The 22,365-nt window shown below is 43.4% G+C and overlaps 1 protein-coding gene across 13 annotated transcripts in view; it reads left to right on the top strand.

The window, feature by feature from the left end:
* LOC143339882 (uncharacterized) overlaps positions 1 to 22,365 on the top strand; it is a 109,393-nt gene that overhangs the window by 53,288 nt on the left and 33,740 nt on the right. For 9 of the 13 annotated variants that reach the window (XM_076761415.1, XM_076761409.1, XM_076761408.1 and 6 more), the window contains one exon: positions 2,148 to 3,623. The exons of the other annotated variants lie outside the window; for them this stretch is intronic. In XM_076761415.1, the coding sequence (XP_076617530.1) occupies positions 2,148 to 3,623 (1,476 nt within the window). The remainder of the gene's footprint in view (positions 1 to 2,147; positions 3,624 to 22,365) is intronic. 13 annotated transcript variants of the gene reach the window in all.

The following is a 22,365-nucleotide window of genomic DNA, read 5'->3' on the forward strand; positions in this document are numbered from 1 at the left end:
GTCAGATATACGTCTGACTCTAGAATCTAGAACTCTGAAAATGGAAAGAATTGTGTTTCATCCTGTCATGACTGACACTGTAAGTGGAGCCTGTATCCCCTAAATTCCACTGGGTGTGTTCTATCCGCGACGCATCCGACACAGCTGATCCCTGCCATTCTCGACAGTGCGAGCAATTCCACCGGGCGCGTTCCGTCTCCTTGACAGAGTCTCCGCTCTGCTTCACGGAGAATTGGCACGGAGTACATTTTTGACGGACGACACATCAAACTGCACAGAGTAGATCGAGCCAGACAGGAAGTCAGGCACAGGAATAGTGAAGAGAATCTGGTAAATTTTCAAAATAAAGCACCCTGTGTAGACTCTGGATTGTACATCAAAATTAACCCAATTAAAACAAAAACAAGCAAAATCTGATTAAGTCAACAAAATCAGGCAGGCAAATAAAAATGCATTATTGCAGTAAAGACAATTGCCTGGAGGTGTGGAGGTTTGGATCCTTGAAGGTCCTTGTGTATACCAGCGCCCTGGTTCTCATGCTGTTGCTGCAGGTCAAGGATATTTACAGTTCTCAGGTTATGAAGTTGCCCAGCAGCTATTTTATATTCAGTACTGTTCTCACCATTTGGTCTGTGTGTTTATATTTGGAAGAGCTGTTAATGGTTCATTGAATTTGTATCTGAAAAAGCAGACTGTTATTTAGTCAATTTATTTCTTAATTCTGAACTATTCAATATTGAGTTCAAATTTAAATAATTTTTCCTATTTATTCAGGTTATTTAAGTAGTAACTTGATTCAAATACCACAAGTACAATCCTTAGATTCATTTGTGCGTAATAGCATTTGATTAAAGCGTCATAGACAGATATTAACAACACTGCTTGCTGCTCTTTTGTATTTTGCATCGTGTAATTGAACCACCTTTGAACTAAAGAGTAACTACAGTATGTGCATATGCAGTGAGGTGACTGTTCTGCTCCAGCCTCATGAGGTTGCACAACATTTCAGTCGTTCTGATCCATTTGCCTGATGTCTTTTTCTGCCTCCCCCAATTACTGAAGTATAGAGAGCAGAGTTCTGTCACGGGTTTGTTAAAATGAAATATGGCTCTCCAGAGAACAACTATACTGTGTGAGGCCTTACAGCTGCTCTACTTCTTCTGTATGTGTGCACGTATAACTGAAAACTGGATATAAACTGGGCCAAAGTAGAAGAACACCGCTGTCTCAGAAGACAGTGTCCCCTTTAGTCTTGCTACCTCTCATCTACCTGAGCTTTGTTATACAATATTCCCAGACCAGGCTGCTGTAGTTACAGAATGGCTGCCTGTAATTGACCTCCTTTCTAAGGAACCATTAAGCAGTCTTTTTGTCCTTGTATTTGTACATGTGGAACACTGTATATCTGCTACGTGACCTTATTTGAGCCTGACCCTCACTTTCTGTTTTGAATTCAAACAGAGCTTTTTTGCCACACAGTAGCTTCAGCGTGAGTGTGCAGTTCTGCACTAGGCCCCAAGGCTGCATTGACTCAGCCACCCAAAAGTACCACTTCTCTGTATCATTTAATTCAATACACTCCAGCATATTTGTGTGTGTGTGTGTGTACGTGTTTGATTCTCCTTCCTCTAAGAACTTGCTCATTTAATCAGCCTTGAGACAGGAGGAATTTGAAGTGGTGAAATCCAGCTTGTGGTGGATTTTTATTTGGTTATATTTTGAGATCAACAAAACACACACGTTTGCTTGTATGACTAAAGACTGACAGAGTGATGAAAGAGAAAATGCACTCTTACAGTTCACATCCACAAAGGGTGCAGTGATTAAGGCTCGGCTTTCTGGAACAACATGCACCCCTTTTGGCTTTGGATTGAATTCCTCCAGATGCTTCTATGCTCTGCCTGATCCATTTTGTCATGTCAGTCTTCTCACCATCTCAGTGAATAAAAACAGTTATAATAGTTTCTAGAATTTATTTTATCTATTTTAAACTTGTGTTATTATTATTTTGTGTTTGGTGTTATTATCTTCTTTGTTACATTGTTTTTAGACTAAGAATTTTTGCCTCTTAGTGATAAGGGAACCTATTCATATACACATATCCATCTCCCCAAACTTTAAACTCTCCCCTCTTCACCCACAACAAGGTGCCTTAGGCGACTGCTGGCAAGACCAGGCTGGCTGCCTACCGACAGACATCCCTTTCACCCCCAGTGTCTCCAAGTTGATCAGTCATCATGCCAGCCATGACGTAATCAGCCCTGACGACCCACCTGAAAGTTGGCCTAGCCAAGAGAGAACCGCCTGTGCTGGAGGTGACGAGAGGGATGGAGATGGGTCAGACCGAAAACAGAAGAAGAAGAAGAAAAGGCGACAGAAAGAGGAGGGATCTTACGAACACATCGACAGCAGGGGTCCCCTTGAGGCACAAGCACAGGGAGAAAACACTCCCTCAACAGAGGAGTTTTACCACAGGATTGGCCCAAGGCGGGATAGAGGAGAGGGTGGCTGGGAGGACCAGCTTGGGAAGAGTGGAGGCAGAGGGAAGAGGAGTAAGAGCAGGAAGAAGCTTCCAGAGGAGTGGGGAGTGATGCCAGAACCCTTTGTCCCTGCGTCTGCAGCGACCTCTCAAATCACAGAGGAGGTAATGATGGATGTTGGGAGTTCCGTTCAGGCAAACCTGGAAGCCTCATTTGTGGACATGGACACCAGCCAGAGCCCCTGGAAAAAGGAGATCTACCCAGAAGAAGGCCTGGTCCCTTCCCCCTTGTCCCAGGACCTTCTCTCTCCAGTGGTTACTTCCATCAACCCACTGGTCCTGAACAGCGAGCTGAATGCCACAGCTGCTCCATTCACCATGCCCTCCTCCACCGACAGTGCAACAGTTGGCTCCCTCCCCATGGCTTCTCGCCCTGATGATCCATTTGATCTCCTGATAGATACCGAAAATGCCAGCTTGGGTAACAGCAGCCAGACCTTTTCACCACCTTTCTCTCCAGAAAATGAAGCATCGCATGGTGACATGGTCGACAGCGGGATGTTTGACATCACCAGTTCCCTCCAGGAGTCTCTTGTGCAAGGCATGCCTGAGGGAGACACCTCAGCTTTCAGCCCTGTCTCCCATCCAAGCCCAGGCCTTTCCCCAAAAGGTGAGGTGTTAGCCTCAGCCCCACCTCTCTCACCCTCAGATGCTTCATGGCTCCTGAACGACTCCAACACGACCAGCAACAGGGAGCTATTTGACTTCAGTGACATGAGCACTTCAGGTCATCCTTTACCCTTAGGGCTGTCCTTTGACACCCCTAGCCCTGCCCCTCTCCGCTCCCCCAAAACCACAGCCCAGGAATTCCAACCCAAAGAGCATAAAGATGCCAAATCACCCCAGAAACAATCCAAGAAGTCTCGTTCTTCATCTTCCTCCTCCTCTGTAAAGAGTCCCACCTCCCCAGGAGAAAAGAAGTTCCCTCCACAAGAATCCCCAGTCATCAGCCCCTCTTCCTCTCCATCAGTCACCCCTCTTGCAGGATCTGGTCTTAATCCTTCAGCTAAGCCCTTCTTTCCAAGCTTTGCTGATTCCCTGGAAGAACCAGCTGTGGCCCCTCCAGTTAACCCCATCATTGAAGGTTGGTTGCAGTCAGCCATGGACAAAAAAGTTAAATATAGAGTAGCTAAAAAATAATGAATGGTTTGTTGTCATGCATGATGTTGTCATCCAGCTTGAGTTGTTCAGATATTTGAACCTGATTTCAGATAGCCTTTTGGGTAGGATTGAGTGCTTGAGTGTCTTTTAGTCATTATGGGTTAGATGGTTAATTAGACCCTTTCGTATTACCCCTTGCATGGACACATTTTTGGCTTGTCCAGTTTGGACCGTTTGTGAGTGACTAATGCATGGGCTCAAGTGTTGACCAACTGAGCTGTGGATTGGCTTGACTTTAGTCTGTGAGTATCTTAACTCCTGATGATGCACTGCTGGGATGTTCTCATAATTAACACTGTTGCTGTTGACAGGTGTGCTGCTACTAACCAATCACTGAGTCTTTCTCCTTTGTGACACCACTAGGCATCTTCACCAAATCAAAACCAATCATGTTTTTTATCTTCTGTCCACGTGTATGTGTTAACACTGTAATCATGCTCTGTTTCTGTTGCACCCAGGGGTGAGGTGTCACTTCATCTTCTCTCTCCTGAATCCGATTAACTCTTTTTTTCTCACTAGCTGTCTCTCTCTTTCCAATTTCTTCTAGAAAATAATACTGTAGGAAAAGGCTTTGTTGGTGTAATGTTAACTACCCTCTGTTGTTGTACATCAACAGTTCACATCCTGGTGTGTCTCCTGAGAATATGACTGTTAAAAACATCAAATGGTAATTGTTGTTTTTGTTGATTTTACTTTCCATGTTCTGTGATGGTTGCTGCCTGGGCTAAATCTCCACCATAGGTGAGTCCTATTTTAATTCCTCATGTGGCTGTGTCGTGTTTTTTCATGCATCATTATTGAAACTTGTCACTGGAAGGATTTCAGAATGATTGACAGAAGATGCAGACAGTTGAGTGCAAAATTCAGCAATAAGACTGCTGTTGCTTTAAACAGAAATGAGGTGCTGACAGGGTAGATACACTAAAAGCAAAAGCTTTCTTCCCATTGTTGGCATGAACATATTCACTGTAGGCATTGCATTCTAATAAGGGTCCTTTCCTTTCCTGTTTAGCAGCTTCATGGTTTGGATATCAAGGCACAGCAAAAGAGGGCCTTTTTGGTAACATTAGGGTGGCATCTCTACTATTTGAGATGATATTGTTCTTTTTGCTTCACATGGCTGTAACCTGCAATGTGCAATAGAGCAGGCTGCTCTTTTGCTGCTTCTGTTGTGACACTCGTGTTTCTAGCACTAATCGTGAGCTTTGGGTAATGAAATTGCTGTTGCAAGTGACCAAAAATAGTTTCCTTTGCAGGGTGACTGGGCTCACCCTTAGAGGAAGGATTAGGAGCCCAGACATCCAGAAGGAGCTTGGGAAAGAATTTGCATTAAAAAGGAGCCGGTTAAGTTGTTTTGTGGCATTTGACAAGGATGCCTCCTAAATTCTTCCCCAGAGTTTTACATGTCATGTCCATTTGGGAGGAGACCCAGGGGCAAATTCAGACTGCTGAATTAAATATCGCATCTGGCCAGGGGCTGCCCTGGGATTGCCCAGGAGCAGCTGGAAAGCTTCCTGGATAGAAGTCTGTGTTGATGTCTTGGCTACCTCGCTTAGCTACCATGCCTGTGGTAGCTCCCTTGGTTATTTGGACTACCATGCTGCCACCGTCACTGGAGGTTGTTAAGTAGGAACCATCTTGTGTCCAGCAGTCGAAGGAGTAGGTGCCATTTAAGTATTTTAATATGGTGATTTTTTTTTTTTTTTTAAACATGTCATTAGACAGTTTTTAAGTGTGCCTTAATACATTTGTGGAGGGCGGCAGAAGATGAAAGCAGTTGCTTCCTCTTTAATGGAGAATACTTTTGTAGCAGTGTGACTCATTAAGATGGTGTTTCGGCAGCCTGGGAAATAAGAATGTTTACACGAGCCAGAGATGGGAGGCCAAAAATAGTACAGGTTGACACTTTTGTGTGTGGCTGTCACCTGTATGTGTGTCGTGTATGTATGCATCCATGTGGCTGTTGTGTATATCTAAGTGCATTTTGGCATTTGTGTGTGTGTATGTTGCAAGTGTTTTTCATGCTGCTGTGCCGGTGACAGCCATGGCCGGAGGTATTATGTCAAGTTGTCTCCACATCTGTCCATCCCATTCTTGTGAATGTGATATCTGAAGAAGACCTGGGGGGAATGTCTTCAAATTTGGCACAAACATTCACTTGGACTCAAGGGTGAACTGATTGGTGGTTAAAGGTCACTGTGATCACATAAAACCACACAAAAAAACAATGAAGCGATGACATTTTATATTCAAAAGGTCAAAGGTAAAGTTCACTGTGGCATCATAGTGCTCTGCAGAAACACTTTTCTGGCCATTATTCAACACCATAACTCAGCATAGAAGGGCAGATTGTCACCATATTTCACAGTTGGTCGGATACTGAATTGGTGACACTAATCTTGGGTGTCCACCTTCAAACTGTGGCGATTGTACAGACCTTCTGATCTGCCGGGTTGAAGATGTGTGTGAAGCATTCACGTTTTGCAGTTAAAAGCTTCTTTGCAGTAACATCCATAATCTGAGTCATTGTAGTTCCACCACAAGCTCATTGGTTCTGCTGATGTTGAGCTTCAGGTGATTGTCGTTTCACCATGTGATGAAGCTGTCCATCAGCCTTCTGTACTCATCTGAAAAAAAAAGCCTCTAAGTGAAGACAGCACGTTTCTTATTGGATATTATTCACTGGAATCATACTGGTACATGCCAATATCATGATAACTTTCATTTCACCAAAAAATACACTTCATACTGTATTCCTTCAACGTCGTCACTACATATATTAAATAGGTCTGGACAGACTGGATGTAAACTGCAACTTGACAAGTTGGTGGAGGCATACATCCGTGAGGCAGTAATTCTCTTTGTGTGTATTTGTTGGTCTGTGTGTGTCTGTGCGCGCGTGTGCGTGCGTGCGTGTGTGTTCGTCCTTTTCCAGGGGAGCTAAAGTGTTTTGTGCTTGTCGCTGTGATTTATGGAGATGCAGAGTTCCAGAGGATTCATTTCCTTGTCCTTCTTTTCAACACTTCCTGTCTCTGCCTCTCATTGGAGGCTGTAATGAGGACTGAGCCAGCCTTCAGCTCTCCACAGGAACAGTGGAGTGTTGAACCTGGCTATTAAGCGGCTTTGATCAATGCCCCCCATCCTTCCACTGGAACGGGAGGGCTTACATTAGCATTTTTGTCACATATTTCTAAGTCACATTGATAATCTGGAACATCTGAATGGGGGGCTGGACTCACGCTGGTTGGGCTGAATTGAAATCTCTTTGTCATACACAGAGTGGCTATGATTTATGTGAATGTGTGTATGTTTCTCTATTGTGTGTGTGGCATGTGGGCCTCCGTACAGTGTATATTTGCTCACTGCATGTTACTACCAAACAGGCACTGTCCTTCATCGGATTTGATGTACAGGATGTGCACACACTGAGTTTTATGAGTTTTGGGGTACGTGTGCGTGTGTGTAAATGTGTGTACACATGAGAGAGTAAGAAAAAGACAGAGTGCTGAATGCAGCTGGCTCTGTGTTCCCTCTGTTTAATGAGACCTTTCGCCAGTATCCAGGGGTGGGTCTTTGTCACCAAGAGTAGTATTTAAGCCTTGTACAAAAGATAAGAAGGCATGTGGAGCACAACAAAGAGCAAGAAGAAAGACTTTGGAGGCTTACAGATGGAAATACAGTGAGGAAGAGGGAGGTAGACATACAGAACAAAACTGCTAAAAATATAATGAATTAGAAACAAAAGAGGCTCACATACTTTTGAGAGAAATGGAGGGATGTGCAAAATGGATGCAGGGTTAGAAAAATATTGTTCATGTGCCACAGGAGAGAGAGCAAAGGGTGTAAAGGGAGAAGAAGAGAGGAGGCTGCGGAAGATGGAGGTGAACAGAATGCTGATGTACAGGAGTTTCAATGAGAGGGAGAAGCTTTGATGGAAATGGAGAAAGATGTAAACCTTTGGGAGGGAAGAAACTCTAGAAAACTGCTGTACACTACCTGCTCACCTCCAAACAGCAAATGGACTAAATTAACAGCTAACTGGTGAACATGGTGGAGCATGTAGTAGCTGAAAAGCCACATATTTTTCTCAGGAGTTGGTGGAGCCCAAAATGGAGCTAAAATGACAGAGTATTGGTCCACAAAGAGGAAAACCAAATGAATGCTAATGGTGCTGTGTGTTTGCTGGATGTGTGAAAAGCCAGTTGCTTGCCAACACATTCACAGTGACCAGTTTATAAAGGTGATCATTTCATTGTTTTGTTTACAGCTTGGTCTGCTGCCCGTTTCTGATTCTCTTTCCTGATGTGGCTCTTTCTACTCCAGACTTATTAATTCAAGTGAAAAGTAGATGTGGCACAAAAATAACCAGGAGGGTTCTGGCAACATTTCAACAACACCTGTTCTCCTCCAGCACCAGCACCATCCCTTTCCTCTGAGCCCCAGCTAAAAACACAGGTGCCAGCCAATAGAGAGACCGCAGACACACCTCTGCTGTGCTCCTGTCTCCTGCTTGGACACAAAATACACACCTACACAGACACACATGTTGTACACAGCTGAGTCAAGCTATCTGAGGACAAATACAAATCCTCAAAAGGCAGGCAGGCGTGAAAATACTGTATCAGCGGTGTATTTTTACCACATAGTGCTTTTCACTGTTGTTTAGGCTCTTTTCATTGGGGCACAGGCTGTTAGATTGTAGCCCAGAAGGGACATTTGTACAGTAGGGCCTCATCCCTGAACTGGGCTGAGCTAATGCCTTTTGACGGCTTTGGGGGAAGTGTTGCCTTGTTGGCACCACTGTAAAAGCCAACAAGCTGAAAGCTAACTGGAGGACAAGAGTGTGAGTCACTCCGGCTTAGGACGGACCTCAGCTACAGATTTTCAACCTATAGAGAGATGGCTCCAGGCCAGCTGTGTGGGCTGTGCTTGAGATTCAATAGATTGTGATATTGACATTTTAAAAAGTGGTATTATATATCCATGTTGCTTTTGTGAGGTTTATTGAAAGGATGTAGGCTGTTGTATTTTTGTGACAAATGGTTTTCATTACTGCATGCCCACAGTGCACATCGATAACATGAACTGATCAAAAGTTTGTAGTCACAAAAAGTTATTTGGGTTCTATTTGCTTCATACCCACCTCGACTGAAACAGACAAATGTCTTTCTTTTTTTTCTTTTTTTTTTTACTGCCAGAGCCATCTATAGTAGCTAGCCAAATATAGCTTCAGTTTATATTTGGGGCCTGTCCACCAGTTCTTTCTCAGTAGGCATCATCATTCCAAAAAAGTACTTTGTCATACTAATAGAAGATGTCAAAACAGTGTTTAGAGATTAGCATTAATCATCTACAGCAGGCACTATAATTGTATATGTTTAAAATCAGAATATCCATGTTTGTATCTGTTGTCTGTCTGTGCGTCCTTCGGTCCATTTATCCATCTAAAACCGAGTTTTAAACCCTGATGGCCTGTTTTGACATGCTCAGTACTATTACCCATCACTATGGTGGTGGAGTTACCCTTAAATGTAAGAGGAGACCATGTGTTCTCTGTCCATGGTGCTGAAACTCCACGTAGAGGGATCCTACATTCACGTCCCTCCTCACCTCAGTTCTTTACATCCAACGTGCTATCAACAAGAGTTCCCTTTTCCAGAAGTTTAATTACTGCAGACTTCTACAAAGCACGACTGGAAACGTTTGCTTTGTTAGGACTGAATACCTCAGATCTATATAGACTCTACCCATATAATTAAGGCAGATGCTGCTTGCACCCTGGTGTCTGTAGACTATAATGCTATTTTCCTACAAACCATTATCAGGTAGTTTAAATGCCTAAACCTAACCAAACTGTGGCTGAATGATTGAAAATAAGTCACCTCTGAAGTCAAGTCTGAAAAAAACACCTCCCAATGCAGGCTTAGCTGCTCCATCACCTGGTGAGGGGTGTAAATAGCCGAATAGCTGCACTGTGACTGTTCTCACACGGGTGCAAATAGACACTTTGTATAATTTCTTTTGTAGTCTTCTAAAACTTTGCCTCTGTAAAAAAAAGATGACCTGATTTCCAATTAAGTAGAGCAACGTTATGTTCTGAGCTTTGCTTAGGCAGCAGGGAAGGAAACAAGTGGGTCTATACTGCTCCAGCATGTCCTGCCAAGAGAAATCCAAAATGACAGCTGTGCAGGGTATGTGGAAAAAAACGGCCCTGAATGTGTACTACATATGTGTTGCATACGTGCCATTAGCGCTATAGATTGGTTGGTTGATTTTTCTGTAAAGCAGATGCTTCCAGTCTTCTGCCACATTCAGCACATGAATATTGAAATGTAGTGTTTAACCTGTGTCACAACATGGACAGGCACTTGGCTCCGGGGTCTTTCAGCCAGTCACATTTAGCTGAAGCACTGAAGAGAGTGCGTTTTACAAATTCAGCTTCTGTTAATAGAAATACATAAAACTAGATGCCTAGTGAGAGCGTCTGAGAACAGAAGAGGCCGTCTTCAGACAGACTGAGAGAATTTTAGAAAGCGAAACGAGAGATCTGACGGAGAGGAGTGTCCAGAAAAGCACCAGACTGGAAAAGGCGTGCAAGAAGATCATCGGAGATAACCAGAGAGACGCAAGAAGGCGGGTAGGAACAGATTTAGGGATGCAGGGATGGAGAGGCACACAAGCATACAAACAGATTCAAACAGGTAGAAATGGAAGAGATGCTTAAAGATAGAGAGGCAGATAAAAATACTGTTAGGAATGCATATTGATACAGTCGGTAAACAGATGGATATGTAGACAGAGTGAGCAGTTCAGCCATCCAAACTGCAAAATTGTCATTTGTTAGATTGGGTGCTTCCATTTGAAAAGGCTGAAAAGGCTTTTAATGCTTCTAAAAGGTGCAAGACAGACAGGCAGACGTGCAGGCAACACTGTGCACAACCTGCCCTTTAAGCCTCAGCAGCTAGAAGGGACCACTTATCACCTTCATTTGATAGAGCTGTGCCTGGAATGCTGAAAGTCTTTAGACTTTAGTGATAAAGTGAAGCTATTAACAGCATCCTAATCTGACACGTAGAGTAATTTACTTCTTTCACCTGATTTGCTCACTGTGAAACACACACATGCAGATTTGCTTATTTTCAGCTCGTGTTGTAGCAGCTATTCTGTGGAGGCTAGAGAATGTACTAGATAAAATGTTGATAAAGGTCAAATTGTTATTTTCAAGTTTCCAGTGGAAGAAAGACAGAGACGTGACGTGCCTTTGGGGAGGGACAGGAGGTAGGAACAGAACAGGGGGGATGGAGTTACCATAGAGACTAAGGATCAGTTAATGTTGCCCTAGGAACAGCAACAGATGCCGGAGTTAATGAGACACTACATTGACAACACACTTGCTGATAGCAAAGTTTCAGTTTGACAGACACAAAACTATGAAATGGACATAGAACAGTTCTAACTAACTGTATTGCCATTTCACAATAAGCTACTAGATTGTGTTCTAGAAATTCATCAATTCATTGTTTCCAGTTGGATAAGTGTCAGTTATTTACACATTCCTCATCGCAATAAAAATCAACATTCAGTTCAGCACTGTTCACAACGTAGCTGACTCTCATTGTTACCTGTTAGTTGGGTATTCACATTCTCCTGAAGGTTGGGTTTTGGATAAAATTAAAGGCAGCACACCTAAAGTGTAGTGAAGAAATGGACAGTTTGTGTTTGTGAAAATGTCAAAGTAAGAATCAAAGACCAAGATCATTTTGCAAGACATGCTTCCAGGCTGTAGGGCAGAAGCTGAAATATCAGTTCATCGACCAACAAGAGACTCCAAAGACCAGAAGGCATCCACATTTATTTTGCTGAAATTTGCATTTGTAATTTCATAGTACAGTATTCTAAGTCATCTCCAAAAACCCACACTTTGGTCCACAATAAAAGCAACCAACCAACAGCAAAACATCATGTCAACATCATGTCAGAAGGCACCGTGGGACAAGTTTGTTGCAAAATAATGATTAGAAATCAAACCTTATAACACAGAAGTATCTCATGGTGGGTCTTTTTTGAAACTTAAACTCAAATTCAAATCATCAGCCACACTATTCACCAAGGTTCTATACTTGGACCCTTTCTTTTGTCATTGCTTTTCACTGTTACGCTGATGACCCCCACATTTACCCACATCTAGAACCCAGTAATTAAACACACAAACCAAGGGCATAGCTTTGAATATGGATGGAAGGAACATATCCCTACAAATATCAGGGATGGCTGAAGGCATGGCCTCGGCATTCAAGAAAGAAAATGTTCCACTTAAGGCATGCTTACGACACTTCCTGACAATATAGCCACAATTGTCCGCCAAGGGAGAATGATGAGTTTGTCATACTCAGCATAGCTCAAAAATGTGTTACCAGGTGATTACAGAAGTAGCCTCTGCAAGAGTTAATGTTGCTTAGTGATGTTCGATTTCCACTAATACAGCAACCAGTTGGAAGATACCGTAGCCATCCTGCTGACGTCACGCTTGAACTGGACAGTGTTAACTATCTGCGCTGGGTGGATGGCTCTCTTTCTGCAGCTTAATGCGCTAAAAATTCCAAAGTTATATTATACCTGCTTCCTCATCATCGAGTCACATTGTCTCCTTTTTGCCAGGTTACCTCCAAGCTACATTGGAGTTATGTTTCAGTTTTGAAGTTTGACAGACAAATAAATCAGGGAGTCAATTCTAATCTCTCGATCCAAGTCTGAGTGTTGTGGTGAAAGGCCTCTCTCAAAAACTGCAACAAAACTAAACTTTTCTCAATTTTTCTCACTCAAAGGAACCTTTCAGTCGCCATTTTTACTCATTAGCCTTTAACGGTGCCTAACCCAACCTGCTCCTGTGTTTTCCTCTCGAGCATTGAACAGATGATTTTTTTTATATTACTTTCCTTTGCCCTTTTAGTTTTCCTTGTCCTTGTTCTTGATTTCATTCCCCTGTGCTCTGCAGAACACTTGGAAACAACTCTGCTGTGTTTAAAGTGCTATCTAGATTAAGTTGAGTGACATGTTTGTTTGTAACATTTCTGCCAGCAGTAATGACCTCGAGGCAACGGCTAATTTATGTTGCAGACAGTGTTGTCACTTGTAGTTGCCATGGCAATAATGCAGCAAAGATTGTTGCTGCTGATGTCCATGTCTTCTTTTACATTGGAAGTCAGGAGGAGACCAACTGGAAGACAAACAGGGTGAAAGCTTGTGGAGCAGTATGAGTGTTAACAAAACAAAATGCAGACATAGATGGAGCAGGCATGCGACTGTCTAGGTTTTCTGTGGCTGTAGGTTTTGGCAAGTGAATGCACAAACCTCAGTGGGAGGCTGTCAGAAACAGCAAATCCTCCTCTTTCAGCATCTTAATTATGCAAAACAAGTAAACAAGACGGGAACTGTTGCATTTCTGTACCAGCCTGTGAAATATCGAGATATCCTATTCCAGCAGGCAGCAGGGGACAGAAACCGAGAGGAGGAGGGAAGACAGATGTTTTGACTCAGTGCCATCAAAGAACAGTCTGAGCTGAGCACCAGACAATTACAAATTCTACACCGAGCTATGCAAAGCTCAAATTCCTGGCATGTGTGTGTCAAATTATATTGAAATGTGTCCATAGCCTTTCACCATTTCCAGTTTGCTGTCAAATTGAAAGCTGTATGAAGATGGAGGATGAGAGGAAAGTAGATGGAGGAGCGATTGAGCGCTGTAACACCAGCACTGTCACTGGAATGAGCAGACTCTTCCAGCAGGCCGGATAGAGCGATGGTGATGTGTCTGCTGCTGCAGTGTGTGTGCCTGACGAGCGTCTGGCTGTGACACAGGTTAACTAATCCAGACTGGAAAAGAAATGGAAATGCCTGAGGCTTATTACAGAGCTGGCTTTGTTTCATTAGCATGGAGCTGACTTTGTCCAGGAACACCGAACAACTGGATCTGCGGGCTAGCAATAACCTAGTCCTACCCTTAGACACAAAACCCCATTTAGTGTCCCTTTGTTTCATTTAATTGGGATCTTACCGTGCAAAATTGATGCAAATATGCCATGGATACGATTTTTTTTTTTTTCAATGATTGGTAATCCAGGCAGTTTCATTTTCTCATCCCCATTTGGTGTTTCATAGAATTGTTGGAAAACAAAACTTTGATGTAATTTTTAGCCATGCTGGCAGGAGTAACCTCGGAATAGCAATGTTGTACAGTGAGCCAGTGAACAGCTTTGGTCAACTTTAACCATAAAATGAAACATCTCCACATTCAAAGCCTGTGGTATATGAATTCTATTGACATTGGTGATCCCTGCTGGAATTCTTCCTAACTGTGATCAAATCGATTTTAGAGTTAGCTATCCTCATCAGCGCTGGTGGAAACCATGACAAACAGCAGGGCTGTGCTGACACTCCCGCACAGACAGACATACCTAACAGCCTGCCGTAGTAAAGCTGCTAGCCGAGCTCCAACACAGGGCCATTAGTGTGCTTCTACTGACTGTCAAAGCTCCATCAGACTTCCCGTCTTTACAGCTGAGACACAGAGAGTCAGACAGCCGCTGCTCATGGCTGGTTCACTCTGACTACAATGTCTGCATCTGTCCATGCTACACTGAGCCATGGTCAGCCAGTCTGCCCTCTGACCCTTCATGTTAAACACCACTCCCGTGTCAGGCTTTACAAACTCCAGCACGAGCTCTGTCTACATCCTGTTTCAGTTCAATAGACCCCTGACTGCACAGTGCTTTGGGAGCAGTGGTTTTCTCCGGTGTTAGTGCTGTATTCGAGAGGGCGTTCTCCACTGCTGGGGACGTAATGTTAGGAACAGCACAGTATGCTAACAGGCTAAACTAACAGGGTGAAAATGGTAAACACTGCCTGCTAAATGTCAGCATGGGAGCCTAAGTATAGCCTCACAGAGCCATCGGCATGGCTGTCGACTTTTCTTAAAAGTAATCTAAGAAAGTTACATTCTGACCATTTACCATTACCAGTTCAAATCACTTCCCGTTTTCAGGTTACCTTAAATATTATATGTCCGTATATGATATTAGATTCTATGTTTTACTGTGCATCAACCTGATTTATAGCTGCCCTCTCTCATTATCTAAAAACCTCAGGTGCCTCGCTGATTCACTTGTTTTCATCACATTCTTGAAATTGGCTGTATGAGTAAATCCAGGATAAAGTGACAGGCTGACACCCGAGAGCAGTGGTAACAGATTTCAGTGTCACATTTTCCATTTTCCCTGTCGTTCTCTATTCTGTGGATTCACTTCATCTCACTCAGCATGGATCTCTGTCCAATAAGCTTTTAGTTTTAGGAGCGGAGCTCAGTGCTCCGCGCTGCTGTCCATCAGGGCCAACAGACTGCATGTCCTCTGGGATAATCAGGGTGATGGTAGGAGGCGTGGAAAACTGGGGGCGGACATTTGGTGATGGTGGTGGTGAGTGTTGTGAACACAGGCTCATGTTTTTGCGCGTCTGCGTGTTGGTGTGTGCTCCTGACAGAGAGACAGAGATGTGTGGAGTAGATGTCTGAATTAGCCGATGGCGGCAGATTCATTCATTATGAATAATGAACTTAGATTAGGCAGTTACAGCTGCTTCACAGGGAATAGTAGAGCCGATGGTTATTATGTTATTAATTAATGAAAGTGAGGGAGACACTCTCTCGATTCTACACTATTTTGGTAAATTTAGTCTTTTTTTATCACCAAGCACTGCAAGAACAGTGATGACAATGACTAGCACATTGTGTGATGGTTTGGAAATGCAGACAGGATGTGAGATGGTTCAAGTGACTCAAGTGAAACCCACACGGCTTTTATTCCTCATGCTTCTGTTCTTACATCCACATCCAGATGTTATTGTTAAGTTATTTGTGGTTGTGACATGTAGGACCGTGAATGGGAAATTAGGTTTGTGCACATTCAAATTTTCAATTAGATTTTTTCATTTAATTATAGACAGAATTTGTTCAGCTTAGATTCTCTTGATGTTATATTTAAAACAAATTAAGTGTGCAAGCAGGGTTGGCCCAGCCCCCATCACCACCACCAGAACATTTCATATTCATACTCATACTGTAATTATTCTGTGATCTGTTCCTTCATTTTGAGCTGGAGACTGGAGAACTGACCCTATTCTGAGTTCCTCTTTCACCAAAAACAGTCCAAATGTCTGAAGGTGTTCTTGCTTCATCTGCCCAGCATGCATTTCCACTTATAGTGACAGCTGGAGAGAGACAGAACAGGCATTAGACAGAGAGGGAATGACATGCAGCAAAGGGCCCGGGCTTGAACAGAACCCGGACTACTGTGGTAAGGAGTCAGCCTCGGTACATGGTAAAATTTGAAGTGTAGAAGTGAAAATGTGGTCCCTTTATCAAAAATAATGGCCTCTTGGGAATCTAGCTTGGGGTGAGACATTGACTTGGGGCCCCTCGTGACATTTCAGATGTCTATGAGTTTTAAGTTGTTTCACCAAAGAGACATTTCCCCCTTGAACTTCTCATGTGGTTTCATTTAAATAACATTTTGAGGTCCTAAGAGGTCAAGTGATCCAATATTTCACAAATCAGTAAAATTAGCTTGTAATGGAGCGTGTTATGTTGTTGCGTTGATACTTTCACTGGTGATCACCTGAGCAGGGCTGAGCTGCTGATAGCACCAAGAATGCCATTATCTTCTTTACCAATTACTCTTGTTTCTGTTGGGAACATCTCTTTGTCTGAATGTGCATGTGATAAATATATATATACTTTCTATGTCCGCACCTGTTTGGTCATCATCTTGTGCCTTAACCAAGTACAGGTCCTCATATTTACATTCATATCTCCATCATCAGGCTGGTTTCCAAGGAAGTGCTTCCTTGCCTGGTGACTGTAATTAATACAGAGACACCACTGACTGCAGCAAACTCTTTGACCTGTGGCTAGAAGCAGAGTAGATTAGCATCGTGGAATACCCTCCCTGGGGTTTGAAGCATATTAATAACCCTTCCCCCCTCACGCACACATATGCATGCTCTGCTAGCTTTCAGTGCCATCATCCATCGCCCCTCCATCAGCCCCTGATCCTTCAGACGATACCCCCACCATCACCAAACATCCCCCCGAACCATTTCCCTCAACCCCCCCCCCTCCCCCCCAGGTGGCTGGAGCTGGCACACTGATGAGGAGCCAGTTGCCATAGCAACAGGAGGCAGTTGCTTTGGCGACTAATGGGAAGATGGGCTATGGAGGAAACAATGGATATTTAGCAAGGATGGGGGTGTTGTGACGGGCTGCGAAGGAGATGCGATTGAGCTATAAATAGACTAAAGACTGTCTGTCTCCCTCCATCATCCATTTCTCTAACGCTCCCCTGCTGAGATTATCCTCCCCTCTCTTCACACCTGTGATCATCAGTCCTCCGCTCTATTCCTGCCTTTCAGAGGTGAATTAGCATATAGAAAAAGGCCCATCTGGATTCAGGCTACAGCAAAGGAATTTCTCACTCTTTCAGATGACTTGCTGTTTGCCAGTTTCAGATGTGCCACAGCTCATGAAAAATCTGCATATTGCACAACCTTATTACATATTATACTGGACATCCAAGCAAGCTGGAAGATGGAGGAAGCAAGGCAACAGGGCTGGGCGATATAAACACTAATAACATCAATTGTGTAATTATTAACTCCCCTGAAAATCTCTACCAGCAAAGATTAGAAAAACCACAATTGCAGTCCATGAACTGAAGAATCACCATCTGCTAAACCATGTACAGTGAAACCACTCACAGTCTCAAATGGCAACAATTTGACCCAAACCGGGAACAAGCAGTGAGGCGCCAAAAAGAAACACCCCCACAACAAACAGTACTATTGGTTTGTACCCCATTAATAAACACATCACACACACATGCTGTTGCTTTGTAGCCAAGCTAGCAGCATGGCTCTAGAGATGGAAATGTTGGTTCGTCTGTCTGTTGGTTTGGTCAATCCACGGACATTCATGGTCCCCAGAAGATGAATCCTCCTGACTTTTTTCAACCTTTGACTTTTCCTCTACTGACACAAAATTGTGTACTGACATTCATAGTTCCCAGATGATGAATTCCTCTGACTTTTCTAGTGGCATCATCATCTGCCTTCAGAAGCAGGAAAGGTTTAGTTCAGGGAGAAATATCTCGACAGCTATTGGCTGGATTGCCATGACATTTGGTAGAGATATTCATATCCCCCCAAAGGATGAAATTATTGAATTTGGTGATCATCAGATCATAGTTTCAATTTATCCAGTACCTTTGTTACAGTATAAGCTGATAGCCACATATGTACCTACGAGAGGAGAGTGAGAAGAAAACTTCACTCTTTATTGTGAAAAACACTGTTGTTTCCTGTCACTATTACCCTGAATCAATGAGGCCATTCAAAGGTGGCATGTAGCACTTCCATTGGCCACAGCTTTTGTCTCATCTGTATGCCCTCCTTGTGGCCTCGACTGGTTATTAGACACAACGCCTCTGTCACCCAGTGGAATTATATAACACTTTGTATAGTCGGTGTGTGTATGTTTGTGTGTGTCTGCCAGCCAGACATGGTGAGGTCATCCATTTGGTGGGCTGTGTGTGTGTGTGTCCCCATTAGACTCTGGTGTCAGTGCTGTACTTCAAAAGGCAAGCAGACAGGGAGAGTAGAAATTTGGTGAGGAAAAAAAGAAAAGGACAGCAGATGTGAGACGCAGAGGCAGCGACAGTACACCAGCCTCTAGCACGTCTACCCACCTGCCTGCATCTGTCTAACTACCTGTCTGTCCGTGTAGGTGTGCCACGGAAACGTGACGGTGACTCTGCGGTGTGGCAGTCGTGGATGGATCAGGGTTTTACGGGCTGCAGCTGATGTGGCTGCACAGTGAGTGAGGTGGTTAGCTTCCCGGTGGAGACATGCATTCCAACTGCGGTGACAGGCTGCCTTTTAATGGTGTCCAAACATGTAGGCGTCATCAGGAGCTGCTTGGAATAGACTGATGAGAGGGGGGCTGGAGGGAAGGAAGAGGCAAGCTAAGATCTCCTGTGAACCCACTGAACACATTCCATGTCAGAGGTACTGAATGGGTAGATAAGCAGGCAGGAGTACAGGCTGCAGTTGTTGGGTTGTATTCCCCCTGAAGTGACATAAAGAAACAATGCATTGATCAGACTATCAAGTTTTATCTGTATAGCAACACTGTCACAGCTTGTTCCTCCATGGGATAGACCTATGATGCCAAAAAGTCTATATTTCGTTCTTCTCAGGGTGACGTCCTTCACAGAGACGGCCAGCGCGGTTTGTTCTGAAATAAAACAACTGCAGTTTTGATTTCTAGCTCTGGGCAGACATCACTGTTCACACTGCTGATGCATTTCCATGTTGACACTACAGAGAAATAAGCCACAGTGACCTCATTGGTAGAATGAAGGAAGGTGCCACACAATGCAGTGTTAGGATAAGTTATATAACACAGTTTTATCTTCTGACTCAGTCTGGCCAACGACCCCGCCATAGATCTGTATGTGATGAATTAAACATTGTTTGTTCAGGTAGTCTTTGCTTGAGTTACTGCGATGTTTAGATTTGATTTCTCACAGATGTGTGTGAAGTTTCGCGTTGAGTTTTTGTGAAAGTGGTAGTCATTGATAACAGACCCAGCAATACATCACAGGGACAGTTTGGCTGCAAATGGAAAGGGCCAACCAGTCAGTATCTGATTTCTGAGTTTTACTTTTCCTGATTGTAATGACCAAGATCTCACTGAGAAGCCGCTCATCTATTTTTTATTATTGGTTACACAAATAGCCCTGACTCCAGGCTCCTGAGCTAAGCCTCACCACTGCTGCTCTCACCTGCAGTATAATACTGGTTTATTAATTTAGAGCTACAATCACCTCCATCATGGGTGACCTGTTATACTGTAATGCTACTAAAGGTTAATCCATACCTGCAAGCCAATCATGGTTGAAAAGTTTCAGTGGCTGTGGTCTAAATGTGCATAGTATATATTTTTCATTTTGCAGGTTTATGTTGTACTTTACTATTAGAATGTGTGATCCACAATATCAAGAAGGTGCCCATACACCTGATAAAATAACGGGATGTGCATGCACTATTTATGGCAACATATCCACCAAATACTCGTACAAACTTTTGAGGATGACTTGGTCAAACAGGCATCACCTGGGAAAACCAGAAAAACAGCCCAGAACACGAGTGCAGCCCCTAAAACTGCACTCGGCTGCCTGATTGTTAGTGACACACCCCCTGCTGTGCCTCCCTTCACACTTCCTTGAAGTCAAGCTCATGGTGGGTCACCAAAATACCAAACCTGCGTGCACCCTGATGAAAATGCCACATCCCTGAAGCAAAGTTGCGCCATTCACGGTGTGCTGCCATAACAACAACAGAGCTCTTATTGTGCTGTGTGATGTTGTGCGTTCGTGAAGATGGTGAATCAGATGGAAAGCTTTCAGAGGCTTCAGAGCAAAACACAACAGCTCAGCCCTCAAACGCTGGCTGCAATACATGAGGAAGGGGTTGCTCCATGTTACATTGTGACAGTGATTTTGTAAATGGAAGGGATCGTTTTGGCTCGGTGGGAAAGAAGTTATGCCAACTTGCCTGGTAAGAATAGGCCGTTATTTTTCTTTTGATGCATTCTTACAACGACTTGGCATTGCCTCATTTTTTGCCCATAGAAATGTCATGTTTTTAAGACCTGTCACTGAGCTGTCTGCTGCTACATGGAGCAAACATTTCAACAAGTAGAAGACGGATTCTTCTGCTAGATTCAGTCTTAAATTTCATCCATGTAGGTTTTGATGACTTTTTGATTGTATATATTTAGCTGCCATAAACAGGGATTATCTATAATAATGTGGTGTATTGTTATTGTATGTGTTTAAAGTGTAGAGAAATGGAAATTTTCTTTATCTTGAATGCACAAACTATGACTGCAGCATTTTTAAAGCATGGTGCAGAAATGCTCTGTGATGTTACACAGAGTTCTCATTTGAATGGAATCTTTTTTTTCACAGCTTTAGCTCTGGTCTGCCACAGCAGGTTGATGCATGTGCACCCAGCAGTTATCAGGTCCAAGACGAGACTCAAGAAGTAACTATTTTGTTTGTTGTGTTGCAGTTCCTCTATCTGTATCTATACATTTGATTTTTGAGTTTTATCTAGAGGATGCAAGCAAGAGGCTCTCTTGTTTTTCTTTTTTAGGATGCATTTTGCTTTCAAGTGACTCCCCACCTTTCCCTTTTCCAAAGCTGGCTTGGCACGGCTCTTCTTTCCACAGGGAAACTTGCAATGAAAACAAATCTGTTGTTCATTTAATGTTTTATGGGTATTATGAACCATTTGCAGTTGTGCTTTTGTGTAGAAGACCATTGGACTCTAAATGAACGCTCTTCAGATTTTACTGTTTACTGGGGTTTAGGCTTGACATTAGGGTTGAAGACTGTTAAGGTCCAGGTAGGTTTGGGTTTTAATTTCCCTCAAAAGACACATGCCTGTGTGCATTGATATACCAGTGAGATGACATTCAGTGCAACTGCACCAAAGCACCACCAAATCCTCAAGTGAGGCAGAAACAGAACTTTGCGCAGTCTTCTGTCTGCAAGATGCAGTGGACAAACCAGACAGGAGCCCTGCACCCTTCAGCCTGGCGTCCTGTCCTGTGATGATGTCGGGAGGCGACATGTGTACTCACACCAAGTCTCCACCCTCTGTTGCCCTTTTTCCTCACTTTTCCCCATCTTGCATTTCTCCTTCACCTTCTCTTTCTCTTCTTCTATTCTGTCCTGTCCCTCCATCCTTCACCTACTTTCTTCCTTTACTCGTCCATGCCGCTGTCTCCCTCCTTACACCCTGTTCTCTGCCTTTTCCTCCCTCTTTCTGCCCTCGTCTGTCTGTGTCCTCTTCACCCTCTGTCCCGCCATCCCTCACTCTGTCCCTGTTTGCCTGTCTGCCTGTTATAAATCATTGTTTTCTGCTAACGTTCAGCCTTCAGTCTAAACCGACAGCCACAGGAACACCTATAACCGCCGGCTGTTTTGACTGGCACTGGACTCACACACACACACACACACACACACACACACACACACACAGAGTTGTGTTTCCATCATTTTTGGGGATACTACATAGAATTCGATTCATTTCCTGGAGACTTATCCTGACCCTAACCATAACACAAGTCTTCACCCTAAAACTTCATGACTCACAGTACAGGGAACTTGCATTTTGTTCCCACAGTTTCAGTACAGTATATTGTCATGTATTTAATGTGTGCAGCTATAAAATAATATATTGACATCTGTAATACAATACCTACATTATTTGAAGTATATTTCTAAATCATTCCAAGGTATGTTTTAACAAATAAAAGCCAGGATCATATACAGGCCAGGCAAAAGACATTTAAGTTACCTGTGGTATATATACAGTACAAGTGTGTTCACACCTTCACCTTTACCTGAGGAAGACCAATGTGTGAAAGCAGTGTGAAGGTATTTGATCTCTTTTATGGTAGATTTTGTGGATGTGCGAGTGCCTTGTAGCAAGTCGTAGACTTTCAGTGTGAAACATCTGTGCAGAGATGGATTAAGCTTCACTGACAG

This window comes from Chaetodon auriga, chromosome 21, assembly GCF_051107435.1.
Source record: "Chaetodon auriga isolate fChaAug3 chromosome 21, fChaAug3.hap1, whole genome shotgun sequence".
Classification (NCBI taxonomy): Eukaryota; Metazoa; Chordata; class Actinopteri; order Chaetodontiformes; family Chaetodontidae; genus Chaetodon; species Chaetodon auriga.